At 56.3% G+C, this 18,273-nt stretch overlaps 1 protein-coding gene across 2 annotated transcripts in view; it reads left to right on the forward strand.

Annotated features, from left to right (window-relative positions):
- Positions 1 to 10,387: 10,387 nt before the first annotated feature.
- PKD1 (polycystin 1, transient receptor potential channel interacting) overlaps positions 10,388 to 18,273 on the forward strand; it is a 92,824-nt gene continuing 84,938 nt past the window's right edge. For both annotated transcript variants that reach the window (XM_086759312.1, XM_086759313.1), the window contains exon 1: positions 10,388 to 10,705. In XM_086759312.1, coding sequence (XP_086615438.1) covers positions 10,452 to 10,705 — 254 coding nt within the window. In that variant the 5' untranslated portion in view covers positions 10,388 to 10,451. The remainder of the gene's footprint in view (positions 10,706 to 18,273) is intronic.

Below are 18,273 nucleotides of genomic sequence, written 5' to 3' on the forward strand. Positions count from 1 at the left end.
AGCAAAGAGGGACGCTGGAGCCACCTGTGGGTCCATAGGGTTTTTAACTGGTCCCTGGGCAGCAACAAGGCCACAGTGGAGCTTTTCCCTGGCTCAGAGGAAGGGGGTACGCAGCCCCTGCACCCCGCACCTTCGGGGCACACTTTCTGTGAGTGACGACGCACGGGCGACTTTTCCCCGCTTTCAGCCGCAGTTGACGACGATGATGGAAGTCTCTGTCAACAGCCTCGTGCTCAGAAGCAAACAAAGCCAGCTGCTTATCGCCGCCGCATCAGGGCAACGCCGGAGGAGGATGGCCCCTTATCGCGGGCGGCAGCGGGGAAGCGTGCCTCGTTAATTCTGCCGTGATCAAAGGTCGTGTGCTCAGCGCCTGCAGCACTGCTGATCCCCCCCCACCCCAGGTCCCCGAAACTCAGCCTCGTGCAGTGCCAGTGCTCAGAGCGCCGCATCCACTAACGTCATGGGGAGACGCGTCTTTCGGCAAGTTCCTCTCCTTTGGAAAACGCGTGTGCAGAGAGACAGTCTGCTCAGAAATCGCAGTCACGCCTGGAGATGTTGCTTCTCATATAGTTACAGGAACTAATCAGATAACTGCGGCTGAACTAGGGGGGATATCATTACTAAAAATAGTTTAATGGAGCAACAGGCGCCTGGAGATACGGCGTGCCTTGGGGAAGTAGGACCGCGGTGTCTGGCAGGGCTGGGAGCGGGGCCGGCCGTGACAGTGGCTATCTGTTACTCTGATCCATCTCCACAGAACCAGATTTGTTTTTAAAGGCAGAAAATCAGCTCATCCCCATCAGGGTGCCAGCCCAAGAGGGCTGTTGTACTGCGGCGTATGGGGGCCGTCAACGCGCGCACCACGAGGCAGCGAGCACCGGTCGCTCCTGCCTGTGCCCACGGCCAGAGGCCACGGGGGACGGCCCCTGCCCTCGGCTCAGCCATCCCCGCCTGGGATCAGAGCTCTGCGCAGGGCTGGAGGCACAGAGAGCCTGCCCAGGGCTGGGCACCGGGCTCTGGCCGCCTGCTCCGCACAAATGCAAATTTTAAATCTAGCTGTTTTCTTCGGCATGGACATTTGCAGGGTTCTCCGTGTGCCAGAAGTCGCACGCCATGCTTGGAGCCAAGTGAGCTGTTCCGGTGCCAAGCCAGCCCTCCTTCCTCCTGCCGGTCCCTGTCGCTCCATGGCTGGCTCGTGCCGCAGCTGCCCCTGCGTTCCGCGGCCTCCGCTGCTCCTCGCTGCTCCAGCCTTGTCCTGGCCGGGCTCTGGCAACGCCTCTCCCGCAGCCCGGGATTGCGCCGAGCCTGCTGCCCTCCTGCTCCCATCTCCCAGATGGAGCAGGGTCATCTCTTCAGCAGGCAGGCCGCAAGGACGGGCTTTTCCCATCAGATCCGACGGCAGCTGCGCCGTCCTGGAAGATATTCCTCGCCTGGGGGCTGCGGGAAAACCACTGCAGGCTCTTTCCACATGCTGCTGGTAACGCAGCTCGGCTTGCCTCTGCTGTCACCTATTGCCACGCCACCAGCCGAGGTTTTTCTCCTAATGGTGTGTAAACCTGCCAGCTCTTCCTACTTTCCGTTCTGCTACAGGTCCTTTGCCGAGGGCACACACGGCTCGGGCTCCAAAGCGGCTGTAGAGAAAGGGCCTGAAGGCAGGGGACAGCTGGGGACAAAGGTGACGCCACGCTCACAGGGCTGCTCGAAAAAACAGATTGCTCATTTCGACGTCGACACCGGGGATGTCGGCCAGAGGGGCCAGCCCTGCCTCAGCATCTCCCCGCGGAGCAGAGTCCGTGCAGCAGGCGCGGGGCGCGCGGGGAGGCAGAGGCAGCGTGCACGGGGCGCGGGACGCGTGCGGGAGGTGGATCCCAGCGCCCTGCCGCGCTCGGCGGGCGAGGGCTGTCTCCCACGCAGAGCTGAGCAGGCACTGTTCCCTCCCTCGCCGTTTATTGTTCTTCCCTCCCCGCTGCTCACTTACCTTTGAACACTTCAATCCCGTTGCCTTTGTCAGTGTTGCTGCCTTTTAATTGAAATTCCTCAGCCATCATCTCATCAACGCAGCCCATCAGTTATTTTCGTGTGGGAAGCAATTGTTTTCCTTTTGCAGCTGTGAAAGTTAAATTCCAGCATTTTACAGGGAGACTCCTTCTGTCTCTTCCCTTCCTCGTGCTGCCAAGCCAAGTCTTACACTGCAACCCTCCCTGCTTTGTCTGGTTATTTCATTTTCGGTCTCTCCTGTGCCCAGTCCCTCTGTTTCCACCTCAGGCTCCTCAGTTTCTCCTGAAGGGCAGCTTCCATCTGCTGCTCCCTCCAGCCTTTCATCGTCCTCGTTTTCCCTGCCAAGCACCCAGGAGGTCTGGAGAGCCCAGCATCTTTTCTTCTTGGCGTTCAAATCCGTAATTCATTTGCAAGGCGAGCCCTGCCGAACGCACCGCGCCATGGGGGCTGTCACCGACGGGCTCGGCCAGCGGTGCCACAGGGCTCTGCGCTCCCTTCGATGCCGATGGGACCCCCCGGGAGGGCGGGCCGGGGTCTCTGCCCCAAGCGCAGCCCTGAGCTCTCAGCCCTTCCCCTGCTCCAGAGCCCGGCGGAGCTGCCAGCGGCCGCTCGGTCCCCTTCTCCGGAGCAGGGCAAGAGCCCGTCAGTGTAACCGGCTCAGGCTGGCAAGTGAGACATGGGGCACGACTTCCGCCTCTGCCCCGCTCCACGGCTGGCACCCCGGGGTTACCCACGGCACGGCGTTGGGAGGCGGCAGCAGTAGGTAGGGCCGAGCAGGACACCGTGCGGCTGATGCTGGCTCTAAAATCAAACAAACCCCAGCAAAAAGAGGGACCCCCCCCCCCATTCCCCCAAAGCGTTTTTCTCCCTGCGGATTGGCATCCCACATCCCCGCCAGCAGCGCGCCGGGATGCGGGCTCTGCCTGGCGCATCCTCAGGCCCCGGCACGTCTCCACGGGCATCCCCAGGGAACCGCGGTGCTGCCCCGGCCCCCTCCCGCGCACAAAGGGGTGATTGTGCCAGGTCCTGATGAGCCTGCACCGGGCTGAGGCCAGGAAATTAGTCTTCCTTGTGCCAAGATCAAAAGGAGCCAAGGTTTCAGCCAGCGTCAGGCCAAGCGCAGGAAAGTCCCCGGCTCCAGCCGTCACCCGCGAGAGCTTTCAAACGAGATGAAGAGTTGGATGTTCAAAGGGCCTTTGAAAGGTGTCCTACTGAAACAGAAGGAGGGCCGAGCAACAAATGCTCAGCCTCCTAAATATGAGATATTTTCAGGCCATTTGGTAAATTTTAAATGCTTTCAGACATGCCTCAGCAGCATCAAATACTTTAGAAATATAACATCTGGGCTTAAAACCATCCGAGATATTCTGCAGCCGCATACAGACACATCCTGAGATGGGGAAGGGCTAGAGCACGGTTACCATTTCAAAAGCAAGCGTATAAACGTCACGGGGTGTGCCCGTTATTTGTGCGCACTCAGCCGTTTCCATCCCGGGTAGGTTCGCACCAGTCACACCACGCCTGGGAGCACGAGCCCGGCCGGCGGCCCCGAGCCTGGCCGCTTCCCGCGGCACTGCCTGCACGGTCACCGCAGCAGAGCCCGGGGAGCCTGAGCTGCTGAACTCCCCCAAACCCTCATCTCTGGAAATGGCGAGCTGGGTACTGCAGGGCTAGAGAGCTGCCCCGGGCCAGCCTCGGCTCTGGGACGCGCGCAGCACTCCGGGGCCCTGGAAAATAACGAGCAGCGGTAATGAGCGAGCATGGAGATGTGCGGGGGCTCATGAAGCCGCTGCTCCGGAGAATGAGTCAACCACGAAGGGCCAGGCTGGGAAGAAGCTCTGGTTGGAGCGAGTCGTTGCATTGCTGCCCATGCTGGGCTTGCTGGCACCTTCCGCCGCGGCGGCGCCTGCCAGCCCCTTGCCAGACAGGGCTCCCGCTCCACGCGCAGGAGGAAAAGCAAATCCCCCTCCCGAGAAAGCCGCGGGCGCCGGGGAGCGGCAGGGCCCTGTCTGTGGCTGCGGCAGAGCTGGCAGGTGAAGAGCTGGGCTCCCGTTTGCCGCGCAGGGTGCAGATCCGTGCCGAAGGCTTCAGCCGCTCGTCAGAGCAAACGGGTGGCAGATGGCTGCTTAGACCCCGGCAGCACCCCATGGCATTTATCAGCCTGAGGACCAACAGCTGCTGTCTTTCGGACACACCTGCACCAACGTTCCCTGGCCGGAGCTGTTAGCAAGTGGTGCTGCTCCAGGTAATTAATAATCTTGACGATGAAGATGCAGCTTAGAATTTTAATGGTGTTTGTTAATGTTTTTTGAGGAAGGGCGAACATTTTCTCTTAGCAAAACTCTAGTAAGTTTGGGAAATGACTTTTTTTTCTTCAAGACAGCAACACGTGAGCGGCATGGCCAGCCCGGAGCCAGGCACCGCGTGCTCTGAAATGCAACCGGCTTCCATAGATCCCCTCAGGCAGGGAGCGAGGCACAGCCACGTGCAACCAGCTGCAGCCAACTCAAAGCCAAAAAATGGCTGGCAAGCGGCTTTTCCAAGCTGGCTTCTCAGAAGCAGATGTGTTGCGGTGTGACGGGCCCTGCCCTGCCAGCGTTTTGGGGAACATCCTCTCACCGCGCTGGGGTGCTGGTACCCTGGGCTTTGCCAGGCTGGAAAAGAGCCTTAAACTCAGCCTGTCCTAAACATTTTGAACACACGTTTCTGCCTCTCTGCTTCTTGCCAGCTGCCCTCTGGCTTCAGCCTCATGGATGCATTTACCGGAACAGCTGCAGAGGGGAGGGGAAGCCTCAGCCCTCACCTCCTCTCATCGACAGCATCTACAGTGGAAACAGGACCCAGGCTTGGTACCAGGCAGTGCTTCTTCTGGGCTCTCTGTGGCAGGATGGGACCCTTCCCCTCGCGCAGGGCAGGGCAGCGCCACGACGGTGGGTGCAGGAGGGGAGGGAGAGGGGAGACGCTTTCCTGAAGTCCCTGTGATGGGGAAATGAGCAGCACCAGCCGCTCCCTGACTTTTTACCCAGCTAAAACCCAGGATGACTTCAACTCTCCTCAACGAAAGATGCCAACTCCAGCATTGCAATGCCTCCTGACAGCGCTGCGACATCAGCATTGCTATAGCAACGGGCCCGCAGCAGCAATTCGGGGGGACCGCGCTGCAGCCGGCCGGGCGCCGCTGGCCCCTTGCTGCCCCGGCCGGTCACGTCCCATGGTCAGCCTTGGTGCAGTGAGGCTGGACCCCCATGGGGCACCCACCGCGCAGAGCAGCCTTCCTCCCAGCTCCTGTGGCCAGTGCTCTCCAGCATCTTCCCGGCTAAATTCGTTATTACCTCCCTGCACTTTGGACCTTTCCAGCAAGGCAAGAAGTAAGAAACGGGGGCCGTTTTGTCCCTGCTGCCAGCACTGAGATGCCTGCAGCTGCCCGAGGGGATTTCAGCAGCATCAGCTCTCGGGGGCACTGGGGTACGTGGTGGCCAAAGGTGACACAAGGCCAGCCCCGTGGCTGAAAGTCCCCTGCCATGCTAGATTCAGCACCCAGCCCCTGCCCTGGTCCTCGCGTCCTCCCCGAGCAGTGACGTGTGCTGCAGCCTGGGCACACGGTGGCCTCCAAGCGCTGCTGGCACGTGGCCGGCTCTTGGCTGGGCGTCACAGCACCGAGAACGCTCCCCAGGAAGCTTCTGATTAACAAGTTCCTGAGGACAACCCCCTTCTCCATCCACTCCGTCTCCAGTCAGAGCAACCCCTCCGACCTTGCCTTTGCTGGCGACACGGGAAAATCCCCAGCAGCCGTAAACCCCGGGGAACTGATGCGGGGGAGAGCCGCGTGGGAACGGGCAGAGAGCACCCAGAGCCAGAAACCAGGAGTTCGCAAGTCCAGCCCGATGAGAACGGCCCTCCATCCGCCCAGGAGCCCTGAGAGCCGAGAACGCTGGAAAATGCTGAGAGACAAATCATGAAGTTTTGTTTGCTTTGAAAGAGTGTTTGGTAAATAAAAGCGGAATCGCCACCAATGAGTTGCTGAGCAGAAAGTGTTGTTGCTAAAACGGCTCCGCTCTGTTTTACATTCACACAAACTCAAATGGGTGAAAACGACCAGTGTGAATAAATTGACATCCTGAGCTGAAACTGCCCACAAAAATCATCCGAAAAAATCCCAACAGGGGCTCGTGCCAGCTCTGCTGACCCAGCTCAGCCCCGAGCAGCTGAAAACCCAGCGCTAAAAGCCGACCACGTGCCTCGCCGCAGAGCACGGACCCCGCGCACAGCGAGGTTTCGGGGCGGTCTGGGTGCCGCTGGAGGCATCTGCGGTGCTTTCGGGATCTGGCCGGAGGGGCGCGGAGGCAGCAGCGACATTCCCGGCTGGCCGCAGCTCTGTCACGTTTTGCTGATGGCAGTGTGCCGACGTCCCGGGCGCGTTCAGCCTGCAGGGTTGGTGGGACAGGGAGAATTAACGTCCTCGCAGTTGGGGCTTTAATTCTGCTTTGAGTAAACAGCGTTGAGAAACTCTCCACTTGCCTGCCAGTAGGAGGAACCAGAAGAATCCCTTCCACACGAGCCATTCCCAGCCTCGCAGCAAGCAACCGCCTCCCAGCCCCGGCGTACGTTTTCCATTTCCATCATTTTCCGCAGTTTGAGTTTTAAAACCCAGCCCGACTCCGCGATGAGACCTTTCTCTGAGATCAAAAACTGTCATTCGATGTGAACACATTATTCTCTTGCAGCTGTATTGAGATCTGCTGTCTCCTTTCCCACTCACCCCATTATTTCCTTGCTCATTGCCCTCGTTACAGCTTGGCAGCCCTAGATTTTGGGGGAGAGCCCTTAACTTCATGGCATCTGCTGGATTACATTAGTGACCTAATCTGCTGATTACAATCCATACACAGGATATTCTCCTTGCTGTTATCTGAAAAAAAAATGGGCATCAGCACAGAAGAAAGGGGGAAAAAAAATGCAAAAAGCAATTTATAATTGAGGGAGTGGAAATAAATACATCGCAGTCACATGAGGAAGTAGTAACCGCTGAGCTATTTTGGGCACAATACATCATTCAAAAGACGATGTGTCTTTCAAGCAGATTTCAAGTCCAAAAGGCACAAAATGTTTTTGGAAAGTAAATTCTTACATACATTAAGTCCCATGCCAAGGAGTGAAATCGGATGCTGTCGCGCTTCCTATTTAAGGTTTGTTCAGCGTTTGGATAAGGAAAGCCAGAGCCCCGGCTGACACAAGCCTGTATCGCTCCTTTGGTTCCAGCGGGAAGATGCACAGACCCAAAACCACGCAGGTGCGTACGGACTTTGTCAGATGGGGACCGTCCTGGACCAAGCACACCAGGTGGAGCAGGGAGGCGGTGAGCAGCTCTAGGTGTGTAACGCAGGGTGTGGAACCCACGGTGGATGTACGCCCAGTGCTGGCGGGTCGGTGCCTCGTTCCCTAGAGAACCCTACACGCCTGAAATCACAAGAGGCTTCAAAAAATCCTACATCATTAAAGAGCAAATTCACTGTCAGCCTTGGCTAGTTGTCCTCCTCTTCCCTGAGCTTTCCAAGGTTGCGGTGTGCCCGAGGTGGGGCGAGCTCAGCGATGATCAGCTATTTTCTCTCACGCAAAGGAAAGATGCTGGTGTTTCGCCTGCTTGCAGGAGCTGGGGCATGCAGGACGACAGCAGCCGTCACTCAGTGCATGGTGAAAACCCATCACCTGGCCCCAGACTGAGTGCGCGCACAGGATGACTCCAGCGAGGCCGTTTTGCCCCAACAGAGAGACAAGGTTTAGGCAAGGCCGGCCACCGAGAGAGGCAAACGAGCCCCCACAGCCCTCTTCTCCCCCAGGTCTGTTCTCAGAAGAGGAACAGTGAGGGTAGCAGGCTCTGAGGCTCCCCACCTTCGTGTGGTACCACCCTGAACAATGGTTCTGGCTCCCTGCTGCTTGACTCTTTGGACGCTTGCGAACAGCCAGCGTGTCTCTCTCCCACCCCTTTCTGTTGTGGTTTCTTCTTTGAAAGCTGCCAGGCAGATTTCCCTCGCCCGCCAGTCGACAGGGCCCCACCAACACAATGCCTGCCGTAGAGTCTCAGGATGGCGGCTCCCAGCGCGCTCACCCTCGGAGCGCTGGGAACGTGCACGGGAGCGGCAAAGCCGGTGGAGGCGAGGGGTGCAGCTCCGAGGGGCGGCGGGAGCTCCAGACGGATGCCAGCCCTGCTCAGCTGTGCCAGCTGCTTCCGACGAGCCCAAAACGCCCCTCACCCTGCCGTCGGGGCGGCTGTCTGTTCGAGGGGCGCAACCCCTCTGCGGGTGGGCGACTCACTGGTGTGGCGGAGGGGCAGCCCGTCTCACAGAGGGGCTTGCCGGACAGCGCTTCTGAAGGATTTTGTGAGGACAGCAACTGCTGCGACAGCCACGACTGAACAGCCTGTGGCTTCGGTTTTGCAGGTGGGCAATCCCAGGGGCTCCCGTGGACACCAAAGCTCGGCTGGAGTGACCTGCTGCACTGAACCTAAATGTTACCCATGATCGGGGTGAATGGCTGCAAGAATGAACAGAATTGAATAAACGAAGAGCAAGATGCTCTTGTTCTCATTTAGCAAAAACTCTGCTGGAAGTTCTGTGTGGATCAGCAAATCCCAGAGGAGAAAGTGCCTTCGGTGGGCACTGCAGCTATCAGCCCCCGCTGAGCAAAACAGCACCCGTCTCTGAAGGACGTGCCGTCTTTGGGTCCACGCCTCTCAAATGTCCCCTCCCAGGGCACGCACTGCAGGGAAGCATTGGACACCCAAATCTCCATCACCTTTCTGGGGTCAGCCAGCCCCCAGCAGCTCGCTGCCCCGTGCCAGGCCTTCACCTCTGGCACAGACTGCCACATGCACACGTTTGCTGTGTTTGTGGTGAGAAATCCCTGCTCGGCTGGACAGGAGCCACCGGCTCTGGTTTGCAGAGTGAGCGATCTGGCACTGGACAAGCTCAGAAACAGGAATTTCTTCCATGTTTTATTTGAAATTCTTTGTATCCTCCCCTCGGCTGATGGCTGGGGCCATGTTCCACACACACCATCACACGGTAACATTGCACATATTAAACACCAACACATTAGGGGCATGGTAAAATGATCAGCTAGCACACCTTCTCCGCTGCTTTCAGACGAGGCTGGGTTTGGTTTTGGAGAGATGCCCTCTGTAACACAGAATTACACTTCCTTTGGTTGTAGAGAGGCTTCATTTTAGTCATACACTTCAGACATGTTACACTAGCACCAGTTCAGATCCCCGCGGAGCTATCGGATCCCTGCGGAGCCATCATGCAATGACAGGATTGACCTCACCTGGTCTGGCCCGGTCAGAACCATGGGCTGAATTCAGAACCTTCCCAGTGCCCGGGGCCGGCGCAGGGTGCAAGCAGCATTGAAACCCGATGACTTTGCTATGCTTCACATTTAAAAACTGCACTGAAAACTACTGTCCTGGTTCTTAACCTGTCTCCACGCTACTGAATCACCCACCGCGCTGTGTGCGTAACACACGTAGCCTGCAGCTCGTACGGGGTTTAACAGGCTTGCAGCGGCCTTCAGAACGGGCAGCGGCCTCCGGAACGGGCACCAGCCACGGGAACAGCACCAAAAGCCTTCAGAGGTGCAGCCGAGTGCTCGGGCTCCGCTCTGTCCATCATCTGTGTGTGCGGAGAAGGGAATGCTCCCGCCTGTAATTTAGAGACAACCAAAGCGTCTGTCCAGCAGAACTCCATGCTCCATTGCCCATCCTGCCTGGTTTCTGGGATGCTCCCACCAGGACACCCCCTGCACCCCCAGGATGACCCCTGCCCCACGGGATCCCCCTGCTCCCAGGACGCCCTTGCTCCCCGGGATCCCCCTGCCCCACGAGATCCCCCTGCTCCCCACAGGATCTCCCTGCCCCTCAGGATCCCCCTGCTTCCCGGAGGCCCTTGCTCCCCGGGATCCCGCAGCTCCCCATGGGATCCCTCTGCCCCCCAGTCTCTCTCTGCCCCCAAGTCTCCCCCTACTCCCTCTCTCTGCCGAGCAGGGGGCCGGAGCCCCGCGGCCCGGAGCCGAGCGCTCCCCTCGGCCCGGCCCTCGCCGCCGCCCGGGGCCGGCCGGGGGAGAGGCGGCCGCAGCACGGCGGGGGCGGCCCGGGCGGGCGGCGGGGCTGGACCGGCGCCGGGTTTCCGCCGGGCGGGGAGGCGGAGCGGGGGGGTGTGGGGGCCGGCCCGGGCGGAGCGCAGAAGCCGAGCGGAGCCGGGCCGGGGCTGTCAGCGAGGAGAGCGGGAGCCCAGCGGGGCCGGGCCGGGCCGGGCCGGGCGGGGGAGGCCGCCATGCCGGGCGGGCGCTGAGCCGGGCGGCGCGGAGCGGAGCGGAGCGGCGGAGCGGGGCGGGGCCGAGCCCGGCCGGCCGGCCGGGGGAGCGGCGGGCCGGGGCCATGCCATGCCCGTAGGGGAGAGATGCCTTTTGGAAATGGAGACATTGGATCACAGCGCAAACATGGCGTCCCCGCGGCGCGGCTGCCCCTCTCGGGCTGGTGCCTGCTCTGCTCCCTGCTGTGCGGGGGGCTGGCGGCGGCCCGCTCGCCCCCGGCCCCATCCTGCCAGCCCTGCGTCGCCGATTGTACCTGTACCGGTCCCGCCTGCCTCGTCAATTGCTCAGCCCGCGGGACGGAGCGCCCGGGGACCGGCTTCCCTCCCGCCGCCACGGCGCTGTGAGTACCGCGGGGCGCGGCGGGCCCGGCCGGGCCGGGCGGAGGGCGGGCGGCGGCGGTTGGGTCCGATCCGGGCCGGGGTGTTCCCTTCAGACGTGTTTTGGCCTCGGGCCGTGTGACAGCGGGGACAAACATGGAGACCTGGCAGAAAGTTTGAGCCTGCGGGCTGAGAGACGAGCAGAAGTGGCCCGAGCGAAGGAAAAAGGGAAAAACAGCTTCAGTATGTGAAGTATGCGGGCCTGGCAGCGCTGCTGGGGCTCGGCGGCTCCGGCTGGGGTAGGGCCAGCGCCGCTGGGCCGGTGGCCCCCCAAAAGTCCCGGCCGTGGGGATGCCCTCGGCTACCCAGCTGCGGAAGGGCTTTGAGGATTCAGCCCAAACCGAGTCATCTCGTAACGCCGCTCGCGTCTTGGCGAGAGTTGGCAACCCACGGGGCACGCTGGGCACTGGTGGCAATGGCCACGCTGGCCCTGGCTCGCAGCGACATGGCCCAGCGGAAGGTGGCCCTGCCCCAGGCAGAGGGGTTGGAACTGGATGGCCTTCGAGGGCCCTTCCAGCCCAAACCTTTCCATGGTGATGGCGCACCGGAGGGTGAGGTCAGGGAGATGCCGGGAGAACGTAGGGTGACGTTCTCCCTCCTGTGCCGGAGGGGCAGGAGGTTTTGTGGCAAGAGTTTGATTTCCGAGGTCCTGGGGGAAATCACAGGAGGAGAGCGATGTCGGGAAGTGAGCGGCTGCATGTGGTTTAAACTCTGCTCTCTTAACAGCAAATCCAAAAGACTCAAGTAACAAGTTGAAATAAAAAAAATTGTCTGTCAAAATGAGGTGACAGTCGTGTGTGTGTCCAGGTGCTGAGGTGGTTGTTTTGGGAAAATCAGTCAGAAAGGCTGGAGGGGCATTAGAATGGTCTGTATGCTCAGCCGCTTAAATAAAGTTACTGTATGACACAAAAACAGACCTAGGGGAAGAGGAGTTTTTTTAATATAATTTATTTTTGAACCTAAATTAGTTTTCCTTAGGGAGCAACTTTTCTTGAGGAGACAAAAGCATTGAGTGATTCATATAGGAGAGATGACGTGGGGCCCGGCACAGTAGAAAAATCTCACATGAGCTAATTTCTCCTGGTATTTCAGTAAGTTAAAGGTCTGCTTTTCTATTCGGAAATTCTTAAGTAAGTTTCCACTTTTTAGTGTCAATATAAAGAGACATTGCAGCAGTTGCAAAGTAGCACAGTAAACATCAAGTTGTAGATCGGCAAGTTGTATCTAGACTAACTTCAGGAAAATGGACGCATCTCTAAATCCAGCAGATGAGGTGTTTTCCATCTGTTTTCTTACGAGATACATTTAGGCTTTTCCAAACAAACTAGCCATTGTTTGTTGCAGAAAGTCCCTAACTGGGAAAGACTGATTTTTATTAAGGGGTTTCTGACGTTGCATTATCTGTTATCCGTTAGACGTGGGGATCTACAGCTCTGGAAAATGAATGTGCCATTGCGACAGAGGTGGAACGTGCCAGCGCTTCGCTGCTCACTTGTAGAGCAGCCTTCTGAAGGCTGTGATGATAAGTCCTTCGTTTGGCTTTTTAAGGATTTGGGGTTATTACAGTGTGTTTCCAGGATTATTAATTTCGGTAGTAAGTGTCTGAGACTGTTTATATTATTGTTGTTCAGAGGCGTTGAGTTGTAAAAGCTCCCAGAACATTTTGGATTAGATCCTATTATGCAATGACAAATTGAAGTTGGATATAAAGCTCTTGCAGGTCGACGAAACAAAGTGCCCGGAATACGGGAAGGGGAAATCTGCTACAGCAAACGGGCCGAAAGGGCAGGAGAGTGCTACTGACATCTTCCTCTGATTTCGGTGGGGAAATGTTTGTTTACAACACTGTTGAGAGCAGTGCTGTAAGGGGAAGAGCTGTGCTCCGCTGAGGGATGATTGTCTTTGGAATCCAGGCTGTAGAGTCGTCTTTGTCGGCTGGCAGATCATCTTGCACGTACAGTCACGATGCGACTGAAAAAGTGTGTGCTGGTAATATTCTGATGATTGGTATAAGATGTGCTGAAGCGGTCTGCTGTGGCACATGATTGCCTTCGGGGAGAAGTTTACTGCCCCGATTGACCTCCTGACGATGGGAAAGAAGGCTCAACATCCTCGTTACAGCCATGAAAGATTTACAGATTCGTTTCTGTCGGGATGAGAGGGACTCTGGCTCACGACACAGTGAGGTTATGCAAGCGGTTTTGTCTATTCATTTCTTGTTCCCTTTATTGAACACTGACAGATAAAGTAAATAATGCTTTCCATGATTTGCAGTCTGTTCTTTCATTAGAGGCAGGCATTTTTTTAATATCTCAGCAGAACGTTTCTTTTTTTTTTAATTAGTCTGAAATGAAAACAGCCTTTAAGAAGGCCGAGTTGAGAAAATTACCCGAGCCGAAGCTCCCCAGTTCTGCGGCAGGCGTGTGTGCTAGCAGTTGCACTCAGTAAGTGTGATACCGTACCTCTAGCTGTAGAAATAAGGCCTAGGAAATGAATTCCTCTCATATCCGACGTTATAGACGTAGCAACTTTGAGGGAACGCGTGCCAGCTTCGGCAGCGGTGTTACTAGGAGTGGGGAAGAAGTGCCCCATCCAAAGAATCACTAAGGAATTCAGCTCTGCTGCTTGCAGACACTACATACCTAGCTGGAACGGTCTCCAGGCAGCCCAAGTGGGAATATTGGCCCTCTCCCATCACCAGAGTCGGGTTCTTGAAGGGTAACGCGGAGTCTGGCTGGAATCAAGAGCAAAGTCTGGTTTTCCAAATAATCTGCAGTGCACAACATAAAAACCCGTACTTCAGGAGCGGAACTCTTCAGGTGGCAGCATTTGCACTTCTGAGTTTCTCCGACTGAGAAATGCTCTGATCTGGGCTCGTTTCGAGCGCGCTGCTCTCAGGGCTACCGGCGTTTGTTCGCATTTACTCGGAGACGTGGCTGTTTCCGGAGCTGGTGTCGCTTATGTCATTCCTCAGCTGGAAATTCACCTCATAAAGATTTTCTGGCTTTCCCTTGCAAATATTGACTGTTTCTGACACATCTTCAGTGTCGTGTTAGTTTTGAAGTAGAAATTAGAGTCTCGATTTATAAGACTAGAGTTGAGACTCCCTTGTTTATCCTTCATTAGTGCGGAATACTGTTTGTGGATGGGTAAGAAGGGGAAGCTGAAATCGGAGGAGCTCTGCTGTCGCCACACTCCTGCAGAAGCAGGAGCTTTGCAGGTTTGGGGTCATAACTTTCATCCAAAACCCAGCAGGGTTTTTTTTGGATTTGGAAGTGAGCCCTGGGGTTACGCTGCCTAGCCGGTGACTTCACCTAGGCAAAGCTTCTTAAAATAAACAGATTTTATGAGGAACCTATAGTCAGTGATACTTTAAATTTCAAGAGTTGGCAAGGATCGGTAGATTTTGGTATTGTTATGTGATGCAGTAAAAGCCTTGTTGAGGCTCATGGTGTCTTCAAAGCTATCGGGGGAAAAAATCCAATTAAAGCTAAAATCCGATTTGGGTAAAACCACAAGCAGTGGCATGTCAGTACAGTACTGTCCAGTCCACAAGGACAAGGCAAACCAGTTTCACTGCTGTTCCTGGAAAAAACTTAAACAGCCTCGAACGGCGTCCTTATAAGAAGCCATACCCCAGCGAAAACAAGGCTGTGTTTCTCTTTTGTGAGAAATTTTGGAGGGGGAAAAAGGCCCAGATGAAGTGTTAGATAAATATTTTGCAAACGAGATAAATTCAGCCTGTGGAAGAGACCAACCACATAAGCGGATTGTAGCTATAATTTAAACACCAAACAAGGAGGCAACTCTATTGTTCTGTCAGAGCATGATGGTCTCCAGTGTCCGTGAAGTGTCACCGTGGTCCCATTCCAGCAATGGTCCCATCCTGCTCTTCTCCTGCCCCTGTCAGCTCTCTCGCGTTTCACCCAGCTGCCTTCATTCCGCTCCCAGAAAGAGGGGTTTTAAAAAGAAAATCACTGGGTCAGAAGGTGGGGTGAAACAGGCTCATATGGTTTGCTAATGCTTCTCTCCCTGTTTGCCATGTAACGGGATGCCTTGTTTTATGTCTTGTCGTGCCGCAGTTTTCCACACTGTGGTTTCCATAATGCATTTCTGCATCATCCTTTCTCCATTTCTCCATTTCTTCAAGCTTTGTTGTCCTTTGATTAATTGTTGCAGCTCAGCTTGATTTTGTACCTTGTCTCTTATTTACCCCGTACGTCCCTAGACATTTCTCTGAGTGGTGATAAGTGAATAGGAAGGTGAGCAGGGGTGAAGAAGGAAGGCTCAGAAGCAAAACCGTGCTTTAGTGCCAGGGTGGAGCGGGCTGGAAGCTGCACCGAGGTGCCTGCTCTTACCGTGAGGAGAGTGCACGGGGAGCGTGAGGGACACGGCACTTGTGAATTAGCCCCTCCATAGCCAACAGCACGATTTAGGCAGTCGCTGTCAGGCTCGGAGAGAAAATTTCTGTCTCTTCCACAGCGGAAAGTTGGCAGCTCTGTTCGTGGGCTGCACTTACGGCACTATTGCTATTGGGAGGAGCGGCTGCTACCCCACATCCAGGCTTTGCTGAGATCAGGCTTACAGGCTGGAAAGCTACCGCGGCTGCTGGGCTGCAGAGCTGCCGCCCGCGCTCCCCTTCCAGCTCCCGCCACGAACACGCTCTGCCGAAGGTCGCTGCCTATCCCAACAGGAGGATGAGGGCTTCAGATCAGACGTCCCTGGCCCTTATTTCCCAGCCTGCCTTCGCAGTAAAGAATTAGCTGGTTTTCATAACTGCTGTTTACTTAGACACTGAAGCTCAGTTGGCGTCTCTGTTTGCCAAAACTAAAAATGTCAACTTGAAATATAATGTTAGTTCTTGCTTTGCAAAGAGCACAAAAAGCGTGTGATTACAGCCATTCCCATTTCTTTTTTAAGGGATAACCATCATCAGGAAGAGCATCAACCACATGCAAGCTGACCGTCTGTAGCATTTGCGGTGTGTTATAGGAACCACGACCGGTAAACAGATTGTCCTCACTTCCAGCTCCTCCCTTTCTCCCAAAAGCTTGCAGCCATTTTGATGATGTGCTACCCCTGGATTTAAACAGAGATAATCAGAACAAAGCATAATATTCTTCAGTCAGCTGTTTCTGACAGTCTAACAGTAAAAGCAGTTCCCCTCAGGTTAGGAACGAGTACATCTCTAGCTTCCTGGCATCAGGCCTAGGAAAAGCTTTAATAAGCTGAGATCGGAGACGAAGTTTCAGATGTGACATACGGTCTTGTGTTATGCTGTTTAATCCAGCACCATTTTTAATTTAATTAGCGACCTGTGTTAAGACAGTGTGGTAGGGTGGCTTGGTAACAGTATTTGATGGAAGGAAATTACGCTGTTCACTTTGTGGTGATGAATCTCCCACCTGCGGCATTTTCCAGTCGTGGTGGGTGTGTGCTAGCCGCGTGGCCCTGCTTTACCTCCGCTCTGGGGTCTGGGGGCTGCCCTCCGGCAGCGCGGTGTTGGGGGGCGACGGGATTCTCTTCCCGTGGTGGTTGGCCTGGCGTATGCTGTTGAGCATCGCCAGGAGAAGGCTGTGCTGGCTGTGACAGCAGACACGGTCTGCGGCAGCTCTTCCTTCTGACGAGCCTGCGGGACGGTCTGTGGAGGCAAGCCAGGACTCAGCCAGCCTGTTCCTGTTCATTTGTAATAGTACCTGGACGCCATACCGTGCCCCGTTTTTCTTCTGGCGACAGCCGGGCCTCTTGTATTCTGCCCTCCTATACAGACAGCTCCTTCCATCAAACCCACGTTTGGCTCTGTGCAATACTATCTTGCGTGTCTGGGATGAAGTCATGAGGTCTAACGACCGGTTTGGAACGGAGATTTCCAGGGTGGAGTTTGTGGCCCTGGCTGGAGCCCGTGCCCACCTCCTTGGACAGACGTCGCTGATGGTACTCGCAGATCCCCAGCAATGGCCTCTTCACAGCTCCGTTGCAACATCCCCTGGCAGGACCTCGGCCCTGGGATCCGAGCTGCGCTGGGCTCCTCTGACGGGGAGGAGGACTTACGCAGATCCAGAAGCAGAAGAGCAGTTTTCTCTGCAGCTCCGGTTGAGACAGGCAGGGAAGCCTCTCCTTCCTCTCTCCGGTGCCGGGGCTTGTGTAGGATTCTGTAAACCCCCTTCCCTGCTCGGTCGGGGCGCACGGATCCTGTTGGGAACGGGTTAAATGGGTTCTGCTACAGCAAATGCTTCATGGTCAGGGAGAGGTGGGAGTGGCTCTCTAAAAAGAGGATCTAGGGTGTGGGTTGAGTCCTCCTGAGGGAGGAACCCGAGGAACAGCTAAGCCTGGGAAAGCGAGAGCCCAGACGAGTTGTGTTGGCCAAAGTTGCTGGTTTCTCTCTCAAAGCCACGCCTCAGGAAGGGGGTGGAGTGAGCCCGGCCTGAAGCACACAGATTTTGTTTTAGGTCAAGTTGGGGAAAGCATCTGCCTCTAGTTCCATCAGGGACCCTGTGTGGAAGCTGCGCGTGATTCTTGCTGTGCTGCGGACAGACCCGGGGTGGTTAGCTGGGGTAGGGGGGACGTGTGGTGAACACAGAGCTGGGAGTCGAGGGGACACATCCTTCACCATGGTGCAGTGCTCTGAGCACACAGATCCCCCTAATAGCTGAAAAAACTCCACGATCATTCCTTTTTGTGTATTTTTGTAGGGCAACCTCGTGTTGCTTGGAAGAGCACTACAGAGTGGCTATTTTTGTACTGCTCTGTTCATCTGCTTGCCTCACAGCTGGGCTGGTTGTGTTTTAGGGGTGGAATACAGCTTAGCCTTTCCAAGTGTGGCTTTGAAAAAACAGATGTTTCGGTTCCTGTCTGCACTGCCGGTGCTCCATACGCCACATTTCCAAGAGCAGGACATCACTGCTGGCACACAGGCCCTGGGCTGCGCACGGGAGAGGCCCTGAGGCTCCTCTCAGCCCTTCCGTGCCTGCGTGCCGATTGTGGAGCCGTCGGGAGAGCTGGCCACACAAGATTCCCTTCGAGGGGATGCACATGGCTCCTCGTTAGCACCTGCCTGCAGCCCAGCGCCGGCACCCCAGCGTCTCGCTGGCAGCGGGGACTGGCACGCTGTCGGTGTGGGAACGTTCACGCGTTTTCCCTCATGGGTTGCTCCTGTGCTATTGCTTTATGGCTTTCACACGCGCAGGCTGCGTAGCTGGTAGCGAGCAGAGGGAACCATCTGAGCCGCACTCCTCAGCCAGTGCCAGGCAGTCTGTGGAGTGATAAGAAAAATAATCATGGGCCGCATCCTGCGGCGCATGCTCCTGGCGCAGAGCGTGCGTGCTGCGTTTCCTCTCCGGGGGCTTAGAGAGCTGAGGGAACAGTTGGAAACCGCAATGAGGTGCAGAGTAGAGCCTCCAAGAAAAGTGTTGCAGCCACATTCCCTCCACTTAACTAATGCTTTTTACGCCCTCAGACACCTCTGTTGAGGCTGCATTTTGTCCTCGGAAAGAGGAGTGGGACAGGGTTTTTGGGGCAGCGTGTTGCCTTG

Source organism: Chlamydotis macqueenii, chromosome 15, assembly GCF_036417535.1.
Source record: "Chlamydotis macqueenii isolate bChlMac1 chromosome 15, bChlMac1.mat, whole genome shotgun sequence".
In the NCBI taxonomy this organism is placed as follows: domain Eukaryota; kingdom Metazoa; phylum Chordata; class Aves; order Otidiformes; family Otididae; genus Chlamydotis; species Chlamydotis macqueenii.